The sequence below is a fragment of the Nycticebus coucang genome, chromosome X (genome assembly GCF_027406575.1).
Source record: "Nycticebus coucang isolate mNycCou1 chromosome X, mNycCou1.pri, whole genome shotgun sequence".
NCBI classification, from domain to species: Eukaryota; Metazoa; Chordata; class Mammalia; order Primates; family Lorisidae; genus Nycticebus; species Nycticebus coucang.
This window is the reverse complement of record NC_069804.1, coordinates 113,185,660-113,200,768: the sequence shown is the minus strand read 5'-3', so window position 1 is coordinate 113,200,768 and position 15,109 is coordinate 113,185,660. Positions and strand designations below refer to the sequence as shown.

The 15,109-nt window shown below is 44.7% G+C and overlaps 2 protein-coding genes across 2 annotated transcripts; both read left to right on the top strand.

Annotated features, from left to right (window-relative positions):
• Nucleotides 1–313: 313 nt before the first annotated feature.
• Nucleotides 314–14,502, top strand: LOC128577385 (nuclear RNA export factor 2-like). The gene is made up of 20 exons (XM_053579613.1): nt 314–459; nt 687–840; nt 1,127–1,210; nt 1,324–1,428; nt 1,545–1,625; nt 1,752–1,821; nt 1,970–2,058; nt 2,160–2,267; nt 2,457–2,566; nt 4,287–4,323; nt 4,698–4,766; nt 4,852–4,907; nt 5,049–5,156; nt 5,276–5,334; nt 5,454–5,569; nt 5,665–5,707; nt 6,303–6,375; nt 6,891–7,073; nt 14,260–14,320; nt 14,458–14,502. Exons 1-20 carry the CDS (start codon nt 425–427, stop codon nt 14,500–14,502), a joined length of 1,686 nt encoding a protein of 561 aa, XP_053435588.1. The 5' UTR covers nt 314–424.
• Nucleotides 10,232–10,852, top strand: LOC128577386 (high mobility group protein B1-like). Its single transcript, XM_053579614.1, has one exon. It carries the CDS (start codon nt 10,232–10,234, stop codon nt 10,850–10,852), a length of 621 nt encoding a protein of 206 aa, XP_053435589.1.
• Nucleotides 14,503–15,109: the final 607 nt, after the last annotated feature.

The following is a 15,109-nucleotide window of genomic DNA, read 5'->3' as shown; positions in this document are numbered from 1 at the left end:
ACCTGGCCCTGGCCAAAAACTGCACACACACACACACACACAGGCAAAAAAGAAGATTTCTTCCCTGATTGTGCCACCTGTGAGATAAAGCTCTCATGCCTAGACAGTCAGGTGAGCAGAGGAGTTTGCTTTCTGTGGTTTGCATGATTGGTCCCTTGGGGGCACATTGACATTTTGCTTGCCCTACCATGAGGATGTAGTACTGGTTAACTGGATGCTATCAGGAGTGCTGTGACTGATGTGACTTCAAGCTTTAATTTTTATTCTAATTTTAGAACACAATGATGGTGGTTACTATTCTGAAGAAAGAAAGAAAGGTCGGTATTCTTACCGGGATAACTATGACAGAAGGCACCTTCATTATGAACATGGTGGATATGGGCATCTGTCTTCACGTCACCGGGTGGATGATGGAAACGGGGAGATGAGGGATGTCCGTGAGAACTCCAGAATAAGACGGCAAGTGACCAAGCAGTCTGCTTTGCACGTAGCAAATCCTGGGACAGTGCAACTCATTCACTGTCTATGAATTCCTCTCTCACTTCTCTGACTGAAAAAGTGAAGAATGATAGGGGTGGAATGACAGTTGAGCAATCCAAACTGTAGCCATGGTGCCCACGAGGAGAGTGTGTATGGAAGACTTTCTTAGCATTCATGGACCCCTCCTCCTCTCTCTTTCCCCACAGCACTCCTTATACCACTCAACGCAACAGGAGGGGAGTGAAATGGCAAAATGAAGACCAAATCCATATCACTGTGTGGAGAGATGAAAAACCTCCAGATAGAGCATCTGGGAGGAGCAGACAAGACAGATCCAGGGGGAGATGGTTCAGGGTCACAGTGAGTGTCTTGGCAGGTCTACATAGGTAGAATATTCTGGAACCCTATAGAAGGAAGACCACATTAAACTACTTAAGTTGATTATTTGGAGGAGGGTTTCTGAATAGACAGTACGGGGGCTTAGGAGATCTATATTTGGCACAAAAATAAGAAATCATGTCAGCTGTCCCTTCATTAGAAGTCTGTTAAAGCAAGGCAGAGGGTCAGAAGAGCACTCCTGTCTGTGTTCTCCAGACTCAATTCCATGCTGTCTCTCTTCTCTCCTATTTGTTCTTTTCACCCTTAGATTCCTCGTGGAGCAAACTATGACAAGGCATGGCTAGTGAGCTCAATCCAGAGCCATTGCAGCGTCCCCTTCACACCTGTTGATGTAAGAAGGGATGGTGAAGCCAGACGGATGGGCATGGATGGGAGGCAGGAAGGTCTGGCTCAGCAGGGGCTGTTGACCTCTGACACTGTTGCTCTGGCCTTTGCTCCCTGTAGTTCCACTGTGTCAAAAATCGGGCCCGGTTCTTTGTTGAGGACGATAGAACTGCTTCTGCATTGAAGGATGTCAGCTACAAGATCTGTGATGAGAATGACCGAAAGGTGTGTGCCTGGGGGCACTCTCTGTACCTAGTCTCGGGCAGGAGGACAGGCCAGGGGCTGGTCATCTTCTGTGTGGTTAGAGGTCCTGGAGCTTGCTCTGCCTCTCCTTCCTGCAGATATCTATCATTGTCAGTCCTTCTGGTGTACCATTCTCTATAAAGCATAAGTTGAAGCCAGAACAAATGGAGGATCTAAAGGTAAGGCAGACTCAAAGCACGTTGTATTGGCCATTTCCCAGACTCACCTGTTGGCCCAGGCTCCGATTTCTCCGTCACCAACTCAGAGCACAGCCTCAGAGCCACTCTCTGTCTTTGTCTCTGCAGCTGACCATGACCAGACGATATGATGTCTACCACAAAGCTCTTGACCTCCACAACCTCTGCTTTGACCCAGGTATGGCTGTCAGCAGTGATTCTAGCCTTGATGTGGGCAGCAGGGTCTTCCTGGGAGGGAGACTCATGGATGACAACTTGAGGAGGGAGTCATTGCTATCACTGGTTCAGGAAAACCACTCTTGACCTTCTGATTCCCTTTTATGAAGACTTGGTGGACTGTAATGTGAACATAATCCTGAATCGAAGAAGCTGCATGGCTGCCACCCTGCAGATCATTGAGAGGAATTTCCCTGAGGTGAGGCATTAGGAAGAGGGATGGACAAGATGGGGTGGAGGGCAGGCTTGTCTCCGAGGCCCTGGAGAGTAATTGTCACCCTAACTCTTCTTCGGCCCCAGTTATTGTCCTTGAACTTGTGCAACAACAATCTGTACCATCTGGATGGCCTGTCTGACATTATAGACAAGGCCCCCGATGTGAAGATCCTGAACCTCTCCAGAAATGAGGTGAGAGGAGGGAGCCAGATCAAATTTGAGTGGGGGGGAGTGTTGAGTGTTGTCATCACCAGGGTGATGACAACAGGCAGGCAGAGGTACCTGTGGGTGAAGGTGAAGGAGGGGACTGAGGGGTCCAGGCTCCCAGATGTCTCTCTTTCCCTGGGACTCCCTCCCCAGTTTTCCCCTCATCTTTCTCAGCTGGAGTCACTTTGTGAGTTGGCCAAGGTGAAAGCACTGAAGCTGGAAGAGCTGTGGCTAGAAGGGAACCCGCTGTGCAGCACCTTCCCAGACAAGTCTGCCTACGTAAGGTCAGTGGTAACCACTGTCACACTTCCTGGGTGCCTTCATCCCCCAGGAGACAGAGCTGCCCCTGACAGTGCTCTTCTGCAGGAGGAGGCAGCCTTGGCCTCTGGGAAGACCACCGGGCCTGCCCTCTCCTCTCTTTCTGTGTCCCTCAGCTGTGCTTACCGAGCTCCTTTCCTTCCATGACCTGCTCGCCTTTTCCCCTGCTCGTGGGTGTGTTTGCCACCTCTCGGCACCCAGCCTCCTCCAGCATGCCCTGAATGAGTGCGTGCCAGGAAGCAGGGCTCCCCTCATCATCAGCACCAGGGCTGTCCAGACTTGGGCCAGACGTTGGGCCCTGGACTGAGAGTCCAAGACCTCATGATGACCCAGGCCCATGCATCCTTGTTGACATGGGCCTTCCCTCCTGTCTCTGCGAGGGGCCCTCCTTCCCTTGCTCTGTAACAGCCCACCCTCCTGTCCCAGGATGACATGGTGGCTTTCCAGCCCCAGGCAGAGGGCCGAGGCCCTGGGTGGCTGCTGTTGTGACATCTTTTCCTCTGGTGCAATGACAGGAGATGGACGCTTCTTGGGGAGAAAACTGGGTTCCCTGAATTGAGAGACCAGAAGTGAGCAGAGGGCTTCCTGAAGCAGGAGTGGGAGGCAGAGAGCAGAGGAAGTTGAGGGGACAGGGCAGGCCTCTCAGGGTACTTCCCCCTTCCTCCTCCCACACCTCACAGCATCCTGCCTGGTCCTTTAGAGGAGGCCTGGGTATCCTGAGGTGGGAATGGCTCCTTGGGCAAGGCACCAGCTCAGATGGGCACAGCTGGATGGCAACCATCAGGAAAGAACCTGGTGATCCTGAGAGGGGCCCCCAGCCCCTCAACCCCATGCTGATCTGGGGCCTGATGCTTCACTCCTGGGGGAAGGTCTCCTGTCCCCCAGGCTGCTGCAGTTCCCACGCCCAGCTCAATGGGCTCACCAAGGTGACAAAGGCCCTGCCTGCTTCCAGTGGGCCCCAGGCCAACAGGTGCATGGTTCCCATTCCTGGTTCTTTGTCCAGGGCCAGCCAGGGGCAGGTGAGGAAAAGCGCAGCTGCAGGGGAGCCTTCTCTCTTCCTCCCAGACTCCCACCACTATGGGAGAGCACTGGTGCTTTTCCTTCCTTGTGCTTTGCTTCCTCTTTCTCCTGGCTTCTTTTCTCCTGTGTCTTTCCCATGTCTTCTTCCCTGACCTTCATGCCCTTTCTGGCATCTCCTCATCTTCCTCACTCTGACTCCTGATTTTGGCCTCACTCAACTCCCTGCTTGAGCATCATCGCCTATCCCTGGGGGATGACCTGGTGTCAGCCAGGGCCAGAGTTATGTGCAGCAGAATGGTGGACACCTGGCGAGGTAGCAGAGCTCTTGGCTCCTGCCCTATTCCCTCCTCCCTTCAGTCATTTCATGGTGTCCTGTAGAAAGGTAAGGGAGGCACAGAGGCAAGGAAGCCCTGGAGCCTGACTCCAAATCCTCCTTCTGTGACACTGGAGAAGCAAGTCAGAGCAGTCCGGATGGGGGCTACCTAGGAGAAAGGAAAGAGACGAGAGTAAGAGGGGGAGAGAGAAAAAAGATAATAAGAGGTGGGTGGGAAAGAGGGAGAGAGAGTGAGAGCAAGAGAGAGAGTGTGTGCACATGGGGAAGGGGAAGAGAGAGAGAATGCCACCGTGAACTGTCAGTGGCTTCATTCGATTTTTTATTTTGGACAGTGCCATCCGTGATTGTTTCCCCAAATTGCTACGTTTGGTAAGTATCTACTGTCACCATTGTTTCCTTTCATTCTTACTAACATGCATAACCTCCTCACCTGCTCTCAAGCCCTTTGTGTCTTGCCTTGAGGACATGTTTGCACTATGCCCTCCTTCACTGTAGAGGACATGGAATTTTGAATAATGCATTAATATTCTCCCTGAAAAAGATGTCCAAAATGTGCATGCCAGTGTGTATACACACACACACACACACACACAGAGATGTTTGCATATAAAATCTACTGGAATTTCCAGAGTCCTCTCACTCCTGACCTTTGACTCTTGTTCCCCTCTGGGCCTGTTCATTCAATTGGTCCTCCAGTGCCACCTCCCTAGTTTCCATTGCTGACTTCCTCTTCCCTTCTCTAGGATGGACAAGAGTTACCCTCACCAGTTATTGTTGACATTGGAGTCCCTGAGTTAGTAAAACCCTGCCAGGTAAGGAAAAAGAACCAACCAAGATGTGGGGTGGGTCAAGGCATGCTTTGTCATCTACATAATCTAAAATGTCTTTTGATTCCAGGAAAGCTATGAAGGATCTGATACCATAAAGAGTCTAGTCCTAGAATTCCTACAGCAGTAAGTACCACTAGGAACCAAAGGGAAGGGGAAAAATGGTACAAACTGGGCCAAGGAAGCACTGGCCTGCTCATGTGAGTTTTCAAATCTCATTTGGGAACCAGATCACAAAAGTATCCTACCCTAATTGCTCCCCCACAGGTATTATTCCATCTATGACAATGGAAACAGGCAGGGTCTCTTCAGTGCTTACCATGATGAGGCCTGCTTCTCCTTGATCATTCCCTTCAATAGCGAGGACCCCATTTCGTGAGTATAAAGGTTCAGACTCTGCTCCAGGGCTGTGCGTCTCCCCAGTAATCACAGGCCAGCTCCTGGAAATGACTGCACTGGCTGGCCACCAAACCTTGTTCTTCTTTCCCTCCTAGGAGCAGTTTGTGTGAGTACTTCAAAGAAAGCAGGAATTTGAAAGTGATCAAGGACCCCTGTGAGTGTGTGACAGGGAAGACCGGGCAAGTTAAGGGGTATGTGATATGAAGGGGACATTCATAGAGGCCCAGGGTCAGGGTGTGACAGCCTCCATCTTTGCTTTTCCTCCCCTCACAGACCTGAGGAGGAAGCTGCTGAAGCACACAAAATGTGACATTGTGGAAACCCTCAGAATGTTGCCCAAAACTCAGCATGACCTCAGCTCCTTCCTGGTGGACATGTGGTTCCAGACGGTGAGCGCATGCTTCCTCCCTCAGGCAGGCCCAGAAAGCCAGAGGTGGGTGGGAGGTGAAGGAGGATCCTGAGCATCTGGACTCTTCCTTTTCAGGAAAGGATGCTCTGCTTTTCTATCAACGGAGTGTTCAAGGAAAGTGAGTATCTTTAGGGTCCCCTCCCAGGTCCCGCACTGTTCCTTGCCCTGTCTGGACTTCCTCTCAGAACTCTCCCAGATTCCCTGATTTCATTCCTCTTCTTCCACTTCTTCCCTCTGTGTTCTCTGACCCTCACCCTGCCGAAAAACCAACGTGGTCTGACCTAGGTCCATGCCTGTATGCCCTGCTGCATGGCTCAGATTTTAAGGACGCAGGCTATAGAGCCTGATGGCTCTCATCCTGGCTCCTTATTCTGTGAACCTGAGGCAGTAACTTAACCCTTCAGTTTCCTCATTTTAAGAGTGGAGCTAAGAATAACCCTCTCTCGAGCTACTGTGACACAGGAATCAAGTGAACTCGGGAAGTGGTTTTCACAGGGTCTGACCTACACTGATAGGGGCCCTGTCACTGGGAGCAGATTCTTCCTATTGCTGCCCTTCCCATCCCAACACACCTTCTTGCCTCTTAAGTGAGCAGTTGTTCTGGTCTGGGCCCCTTCAGCATGAGTATCAAAGTAAGACCCTGACTTGGGTATGTCATGTGAGCAAGTAAAGCATGTGCAACTCTGAGGGGGTATTGTTTGTTGTCTTTGAAGTGGAAGGAAAATATCAGGATTCTGTTCTTGCCTTTACCCGGACCTTCATCGCTACCCCCGGAAGCAATTCCAAGTAAGTGCTGTGCTGTGGGCGTGAACACTCATCTAAGATTGGGGCTTGCGGTGTGGTAGTGTAGTAGTACAGTCCTCCAGGTAGTCTCAATATTATGAAAGGCCAAGAGGTAGATCCAAGGAGCAATCTAGCCTAGTGTTTAAAGAGTGTGGGCTCTGCAATCCAAATACGAGTTCCCTTGCTGACCCCCAACAGTCACTAACTGTGTGAACTTGATCAAGCTACTTGACCTCTGTGTGATTAAGTGCCTTCCTCTGTAAGTGGTGATAAGAGTATATCCACTTCCTTGAGTTTTTGTACAGGGTAAATGCTTTGGGGTTAAACATAGACATCTAGAGAATCTGGCAAACAGTCTCTCCAAAGGTGAGCTCCCAGCCAAGGAAGGTGGAAGTCAGGCACAGTCAGGATATGGAAAGAGTTTGGTTTCTGAGTAGCAGTGGTTAAGGAGGATCTGGTCGTTGGGGATGTGGGGTTGTCTATGTGTCCAACTGTTTGAGAGTGCATTTTTCCTCTAGTCTGTGCATCGTGAATGATGAGCTGTTTGTGAGGGATGCCAGCTCCAAAGAGACCCAGCGTGCCTTCTCCATTCCAAAGACCACACTGTGCTCTAACTCCACACCCATCCTCTCCCAGGAACAGCAGGAAATGGTGCAGGCTTTCTCCACCCAGTCTGGCATGAAACTCGATTGGTCTCAGAAGTGAGTACTGGGTGTGTACAGGGATGGAGGAATTGGGACAGCAGGGGAGTGGATAGCGTAAACTCACAAGCAGTTTGGAAAAATAACTGTGTGGCTATTTTTCTTTCCACAAAAAGTGGACCAGTGAAAAAAGCTACCATACTTTTATACTGATATATATGAAGAATTTTTAAAGTAGTATAATGCTCACATGACTTTGCCTTCCGTATGTAAAGTCTGAAAGGATGCACCGCAACAAACTACTAGAAGTAATAAACAAGTTCGGCAAGGTTGCAGGATACGATATACAGCAATCATTACTATTTCTATGTATTTGCCACGAACAGCCCAAAAATGAAGTTAAGAAAACAGTCGCACCAAAAAGATTAAAATGCTTAGGAAAAAAGGTAACAAAAAAAGTGCAAATCTTATACTCTGGACTGTGCAAAACATTGCTGAAAAAACTGAAGAAGACCTAGATAAATAGAAGGACATCTCGTCACAGATTGTAAGATTTACTACTATCATTAAGATGGCAGCAGTACCCAGAAAAATCCACAGACTTAACACAATCCCAGTCAAAATCCCAGCTGGCTTCTTTGTAAAAATTGACACGGTGATCCTACAATTCATATGGAAATACAGTAGGCTCCAAAAAGCCAAAACAATCTGGGAAGAGAAGAACAAAATTAGAGGACTCACACTTCCTGATTTCTAAACTTGCTACCAGGCTACAGTAATGAAGACTGTTAGGTACTAGCATATGGACAGACACATGAACCAATGGAATAGAGCAGAGAACCCAGAAATAAAGCTGTGTTGCTATGACTAACTGATTTTTGACGAAGCAGACGATAACATACACTAAGGAAAGGACACCTGCTTCAATAAATGGTGCTGAGAAGGTTGGAGAGACACATGCACAAGAAGGAAACAGCATCCCTATATCTTACCATATACAAAAATCAACTCAAGATGGATTAAATACTTAAATGTTAGATCTGAAACCATAAAAATTCTATTAAAAAAACAGTAGGCGAAACTGTTCCAGACATAGGCCTAGGCAAAGAATTTATGATAAGACTCCAGTGGCAAATACAGAAGCAACAAAAATAAACAAGTGGGACTCAATTAAAAAGTTTCTTTGCAGCAAGGGAAATAATCAGCAAAGTATAGACAACCTACAGAATGGGGGAAAATATTTTCAAACCCTACATGTGACAAATTTTTGTGAACCAGCACGAAGAAGGAGAACGAACCAGAGTGGGTCTTTCTCTGAACATCTTCCCAGGCTGTGGGGGCCCTGTCGCCTCACAGCCCTTTCCCCACAACAAATGACTAATATCCCGACCTACAGAGAACTCAAACAAATCAGCAAGAAAAGACAAACAACCCCATTAAAAACTGGCCAAAAGACATGAGCAGTTTTTTTCAAAAGATAGACAAATGGCCCACAAACATATGAAAAAAATGCTCCATATCTCTAATCACCAGGAAAATGCAGATTAAAACCACAGTGAACTACTGCCTTACCTCTATCAGAATGGCCATTAATAAATCACACACACACACACACACACACACACACACAAACAGATGTTGGTGTGGATGTGGTGAAAAAAAGAATGCCTATACATTGTGGGACTGCAAATTAGTTACAAACTCTGTGGAAAACGGTATGGAGATTCCTCAAAGAACTGCAAGTAGACCTACCAATTGTTTGTTTTTGTTCATGTAAATATTTGTTTTTTATATTTATTTTTTATTAAATCATAACTGCATACATTGATGCATTTATGGAGCACAATATGCTGATTTTATATACAATTTGGAATGCTTACATCAAACTGGTTAACATAGCTTTCACCTCTCTAACTTAATTGTTGGGTTATGACATTTATACTCTACTCTGAATACATTTTACATGTACACTTGAATTATGCACAGTAGGGGAGGTCCCAACAATTACACTTCCTCCAACCAAACACCCAATGCCTTCCCCTCACCCTCGTCTTCCCTCTTTCATCCTGGGGTATAGTTGTGTTTTATCATTCATATGAAAGTGTGGGTGGTTATATATTGGTTTCAAAATAGTACTGAGTACATTGGATAGTTTTTCTTTCCATCTTGAGATACTTTACTAAGAAGAATATTTTCCAGCTCCATCCATGTAAACATAAAAGAGGTAAAATCTCCATCTTTTTTATGACTGCATAATATTCCATGGTATACATATGCCACAATTTGTTAATCCATTCATGGGCCGATGGGCATTTGGGTTGCTTCCATAACTTGGCAATTATGCATTTGGCTGCAATAAACATTCTGGTGCAAATGTCTTTGTTGTAAAATGATTTTTGTTCACCTGGATATATACCTAGTAAAGAAATTGCAGGATCCAACAGCATAGACCTACCATTTGATCCAGCAATCCCACAACTGGGTATCTACCTACAGGAAAATAGGTCGTTATATCAAAAAGACACTCACACCCTAATGTTTATGTGAGCACAATTCACAAACGCGAAGATGTAGAATCAACCTGAGTGTCCATCAATTGAGTGAATATATATGTATTGGATGGAAGTAGAGAACATCATCCTAAGTGAACTATTTCAAGAATGGGGAAAAAAACAAAACAAAAGCCACCACATCTTCTCACTAACACCTGGGAGCCAAATGATGGGTACACGCGGTCATACAATGGTGTAAAGGACATTGAGAACGTAGAAGGGGGCAGGGTGGGAGAGGGATGAAGGATAAAATCTTATCTACGTGCACAATGTACACTACTCTGGTGATGGGTACACTAAAAGCCCTGTCTGCAACATTGTACAATTCATCCATGTAACAAAACCACCCCCGTAATATTTTGAAATAAAAATCAGAAAAAAAATAATTGAATCCAGAAATAAACCCTCACATTTACAGTCGATGGATTATCTTCCTGGGTGCTGAAAACCTCCAATGGAGAAAAATAATCTTTTCAACCAGTGGTGCTGTGACAAGTGGATATTCACTGGCAAAGCAATGAGTTTTGACTCCTAACTCACACCATGTGATCTAAAAGTTACAGATAAAACAATAATACTCTTAGAAGATAGAGATAGCGCCGGGGTAAGTGAGAGCCGGACGGGCACTGGGTGACTCTGTGTCTCATTGAGGAAAAATAACTAATCATGGGCAAAGAAGATCCTAAGAAGCTGAGAGGGAAAATGTTCTATGCATTATCTGTGCAAACTTGTCGGGAGGAGCACAAGAAGAAGCACCCAGAGGCTTCAGTCAACTTCTCAGAGTTTTCTCAGAAGTGCTCAGAGAGGTGGAAGACCATGTCTGCTAAAGAGAAAGGAAAATTTGAAGATATGGCAAAGGTGGACAAGGCCCATTATGAAAGAGAAATGAAAACCTATAGCTCTCCTAAAGGGGAAACAAAAAAGAAATTCAAGGATCCCAATGCACCCAAGAGACCTCCTTCAGCCTTTATCTTGTTCTATTCTGAGTATTGCCCAAAAATCAAAGGAGAACATCCTGGCCTATCCATTGGTGATATTGCAAAGAAGCTGGGAGAGATGTGGAATAACACTGCTGTGGATGACAAGCAGCCTTGCGAAAAGAAGACTGCAAAGCTGAAGGAAAAATACAAAAAGGATATTGCTGCATACCGAGCTAAAGGAAAGCCTGATGCAGCGAAAAAGGGAGTTGTCAAGGCTGAAAAAAGCAAGAAAAAGAAGGAACAGGAGGAAGAGGAGGAAAATGAAGAGGACGAAAAGGAGGAAGACGACGAAGATGATGATGAATAAGTTGGTTCTAGCGTAGTTTTTTTTTTCTTGTCTATACAGCATTTAACCCCCCTATACACAACTCACTCCTTTTAAAGAAAAAAATTGAAATGTAAGGCTGTGTAAGATTTGTTTTTAAACCGTACAATGTCTTTTTTTGTATAGTTAACACTACCAAATGTGTCTTTATATAGCCCTGTCCTGGTGGTATTTTCAATAGCTACTAACCTTGCCTGGTACAGTATGGGGTTTGTAAATTGGCATGGAAATTTAAAGCAGGTTCTTATTGGTGCACAGCACAAATTAGTTATATATGGGGATGGTAGTCTTTCATCTTCAGTTGTCTCTGATGCAGCTTATATGAAATAATTGTTGTTCTGTTAACTGAATACCACTGTGTCATTGCAAAAAAAAAAAAAAAAGTTGCAGCTGTTTTGTTGACAGTCTGAATGCTTCTAAGGAAATACAATTTTTTTTTGTATTATTTCTGTTGTCCTTTTCATAGGTCTGAAATTTTTCTTCTTGAGGGGAAGCTAGTCTTTTGCTTTTTGCCCATTACGGATCACATGAATTATTACATTGTTTAACTTTTCATATAATTAGCTGATAAAAAGCCTTTTGTCTAAGCACCCTGCATATCACGATGGGGGTAATAAAAATTAAACCGAGAGCAGCACCTGTGGCTCAAAGGAGTAGTGTTCTGGCCCCATATGCTGGAGGTGGCGGGTTCAAACCCAGCCCTGGCCAAAAAAATAAATAAATAAAATTAAATCGAGATAGTTTTCATCTATAACTGAAACTCCAAAGTTGATGACAAATTTCACATAGCCCATTTATATTTTACAAAGTGAAGAGTAAGCAATCTATCCACAGCATAGGATTATTAGAATCAAACATTTTGAAAGTCTGTCCTTGAAGGATTAATAGAAAAGTATGTCCTAATCTTTACATAAGGACTCTATTCTTTGACTCCCGTTACCATGTAATGGCAGTTATATTTTGCAGTTCCCACATTAAAGAAGACCTGAGAATGTATCCCCAAAAGTGCGAGCTTAAAATACAAGACTGCCATATTGCATTTTTTGTTGATGTTAGTCCCAGCAAAGACTAAAAGTCCTGGCTGTAAATGTCTTTTCCCATTTACCTAAATATGAACTGCTCAGGAAACTTCAGATTCTCCATTAAGAGTATTTTTAATTAATTGGTCCACCCTTTAAAATAATGCCACATTTAAAATCGGTTATATTTTCATGTATTGTGGTTTGCCCCTTTTTAAATCAAATTGATAGGAAAGAAGACGCTTAAACTTCACATCTCAATACAAGTTATTCAATTTATTTGAATTTAATTTTTCCTTACAAAACCCACATGCATTCATTACAGTCATGTTTATCTGTTTAGCAGTTGAGGGGACAATTTGGCAATTCGGTGCTTTTTGAGATTATCGTTCTCTTAAAGTGACAGGATTTTAAAATAGGGTTCTTGTAATTTTACACGCTTTTGTGACGGAGTGCTGTTTTTTTATATAATTTTGACTTGAATTCTTTCCGTTTGTATTTGTTTATGTACTTTCAGGAGGAATACTGAACATCTGAGTCCTGGATTATACTAATAAACTAATAATTGCAGAGTTTTTTTTTTTTTTTTTTAATATTCTTAGAAGGAATCATAGGTGTAAATTTTCCTGACCTTGAATTAGGCAACAACGTTTTATCTATGAAACTCAAAGTGCAATAAGCCAAAGGAAAAAAAAATAGGTAAACTGTACTTCATCAAAATTAAAAGCTCTTGCATATCAACAGATACTATCCGGAAAGTGGCAAACCAACCAAGAGAATGAGAGCATATTTGCAAGTCATACATCTGACAATATATGTGAAGAAACCTTATAGCTCAACAATAAAAAGGCAAACAGCCCAATTAAGAAATGGGGAAAGGATTTGAATCCTTTGAATCCAAAGAAGATATTCAAATGGCCAAAAAGCACACGAGAAACTTCTCAACATCATTACTTATTAGGGAAACACAAATCAAGTCCACCGAGAGTTACCCCTTCATACTCACTGTGATGGCTTTAAGACAGCAGTTCTCAACCTGTGGTTCTCGACCCACAGGAACTATATTAAAGGGCCACGGCATTAGGAAGGTTGAGAACCACTGCTTTAAGAAAAAGAAAGAGAGGGCGGCACCTGTGGCTCAGTTCGTAAGACGCTGGCCCCATATACTGAGGATGGCGGGTTCAAAACCAGCCCCAGCCGAACTGCAACAAAAAAATAGCCAGGCGTTGTGGCGGGCGCCTGTAGTCCCAGCTACTCGGGAGGCTGAGGCAAGAGAATTGCTTGAGCCCAGGAGTTGGAGGGTGCTGTGAGCTGTGTGATGCCATGGCACTCTACGGAGGGCCATAAAGTGAGACTCTGTCTCTACAAAAGAAAAAAAAAAAAAAAAACGAAAGAGTACAGATGTTGGTGAGGATGTGGAGAAATTGGAAATCTCATGCGTATTACTGGTGCACATGTAAAATGGAGCAAAATGTCAAACATGGAGTTACTGTATGACCCAGCAATCCCACTCCTAAGTATATAGAAAGGGAAATATATGTTCATTCAAACACTTGCATGTGAATGTTCAGAGTGGCATTATTCATAATAGCCAAAAAGTAGAAATAGCCCAAATGTCCTTTAGCTGATAAGTGGACAAATTAATGTGGTACATCCATGGAGCGGAATATTATTCAGTGATAAAAAGAATATAGTTCTGATATTATATGCTCTGACATGGACGAACCTCAAAAACATTGTGCTGAGTGAAAGAAGCCAGTCACAAAAGGCCACACATGGTATGACTCCATTTATATGAAATGTTCAGAACAGGCAAATCCATAGAGAACAAAAGCAACGTGGTGGTTGCCAGGGTCTAGGGGAGATGGGAGAATCGGGAGTGATCTCTAACGGTTAAGGAGTTAGTTTTTGAGGTGATAAAATCATTTCGGAATTAGATAGCTGTGATGGTTGCACAATCTTGCAAATATACTTAAAAGCACTGAATTACACATTTTAGAATGGTGAATGCTACGGTATATAAGTTATCTCTCAGTGAAAAGGAAACTTGCATTTTTTTTTTAATTTTCACGTGTTATTTTCTCAAAGATCTTTCTTTGTCAATGTGTTTTAAGCTCCCTTATTCATTTAAACAGTCCTGTTACTGTTCTTTGAATTCTAGTGGGCACGATTGTTAGCAATAGGTGTGCTGGTTTTTACTAGGTCTTTCTTTCTTCACCGTTACAATAGTGCTCATATTGGTACATGTGACCCAGCCCCATCCCACCCCCTCACCCCCCAAAAGCAGCATAGGTGAAGTGATGGGATTTCATGGTCAGTGTATTCATCCTGGTATAGTAATGGAGGTCACCTGTTCTTCTCCCATCCCAGGTGCCTTCAGGACAACGAATGGAACTACACCAGAGCTGGCCAGATCTTCACTCTGCTCCAGGTGAGGTCTGGGAATCCAGTGGCTAAAAGATGGATGTCTCTGAGCCATCAGGAAGGCCAAGAAGATGAAGGGTGGGTAGCCTGGGGATGAAACTTGGGGTTTCCGGCTCTTCTGACATTTCAACTCTTTCCTTCCAGGCCGAGGGCAAGATCCCAGAGGAGGCCTTCCAACGAATCCCCTGAAAGAAGCCCTTGGATGTTCTTTGTCTCCATCGACATCATTTTTGTTTTTCTTTGCTACAGCGTAAGGCCACGCCCATGACTGAAGTTGGAGGCCCAACTGCCTAAGCAGATAAAGTTAGCTTGTAGGCCATGTCAACACAACCACCCCAAGAACCAGTTCTGTGTATTTTCCCACTTGTGATCACTGTTTTGTTTTCCATAATAAAGAATCACGTTGCATGATGTATGTTGTGTGTCCTGGATTGCTCTTCCCCTGCCCCAACCAAGAGCTAACAGGGCCAGAAATGAAAGGCCCTGGTGCCCTTACCTTCACCCCCATTTGCTCCTGGATGCCCTTAGCGGATACATCAGGCTTGCCTTGATAAGCAGTTTGTCAATAAATCCCGATGGGAAGGGACACACGTTACTTTCAGAGATTGGCAAGACTCTGTCAGGCGCTTTACTTGGAAGCCTGCAGAAGGAGGCCTGATACCTGACACAACTGGAGCTTTGCAAGGGAGTCCCATTGGCTAGTGAGGGCTGTGGAAAGCAGGCAGGCAGCGAGGAAGGAAGCAGAGGGGACACGCACATTTTGTTTTCAAAGACCATACCTTGATCAGTTTTATGA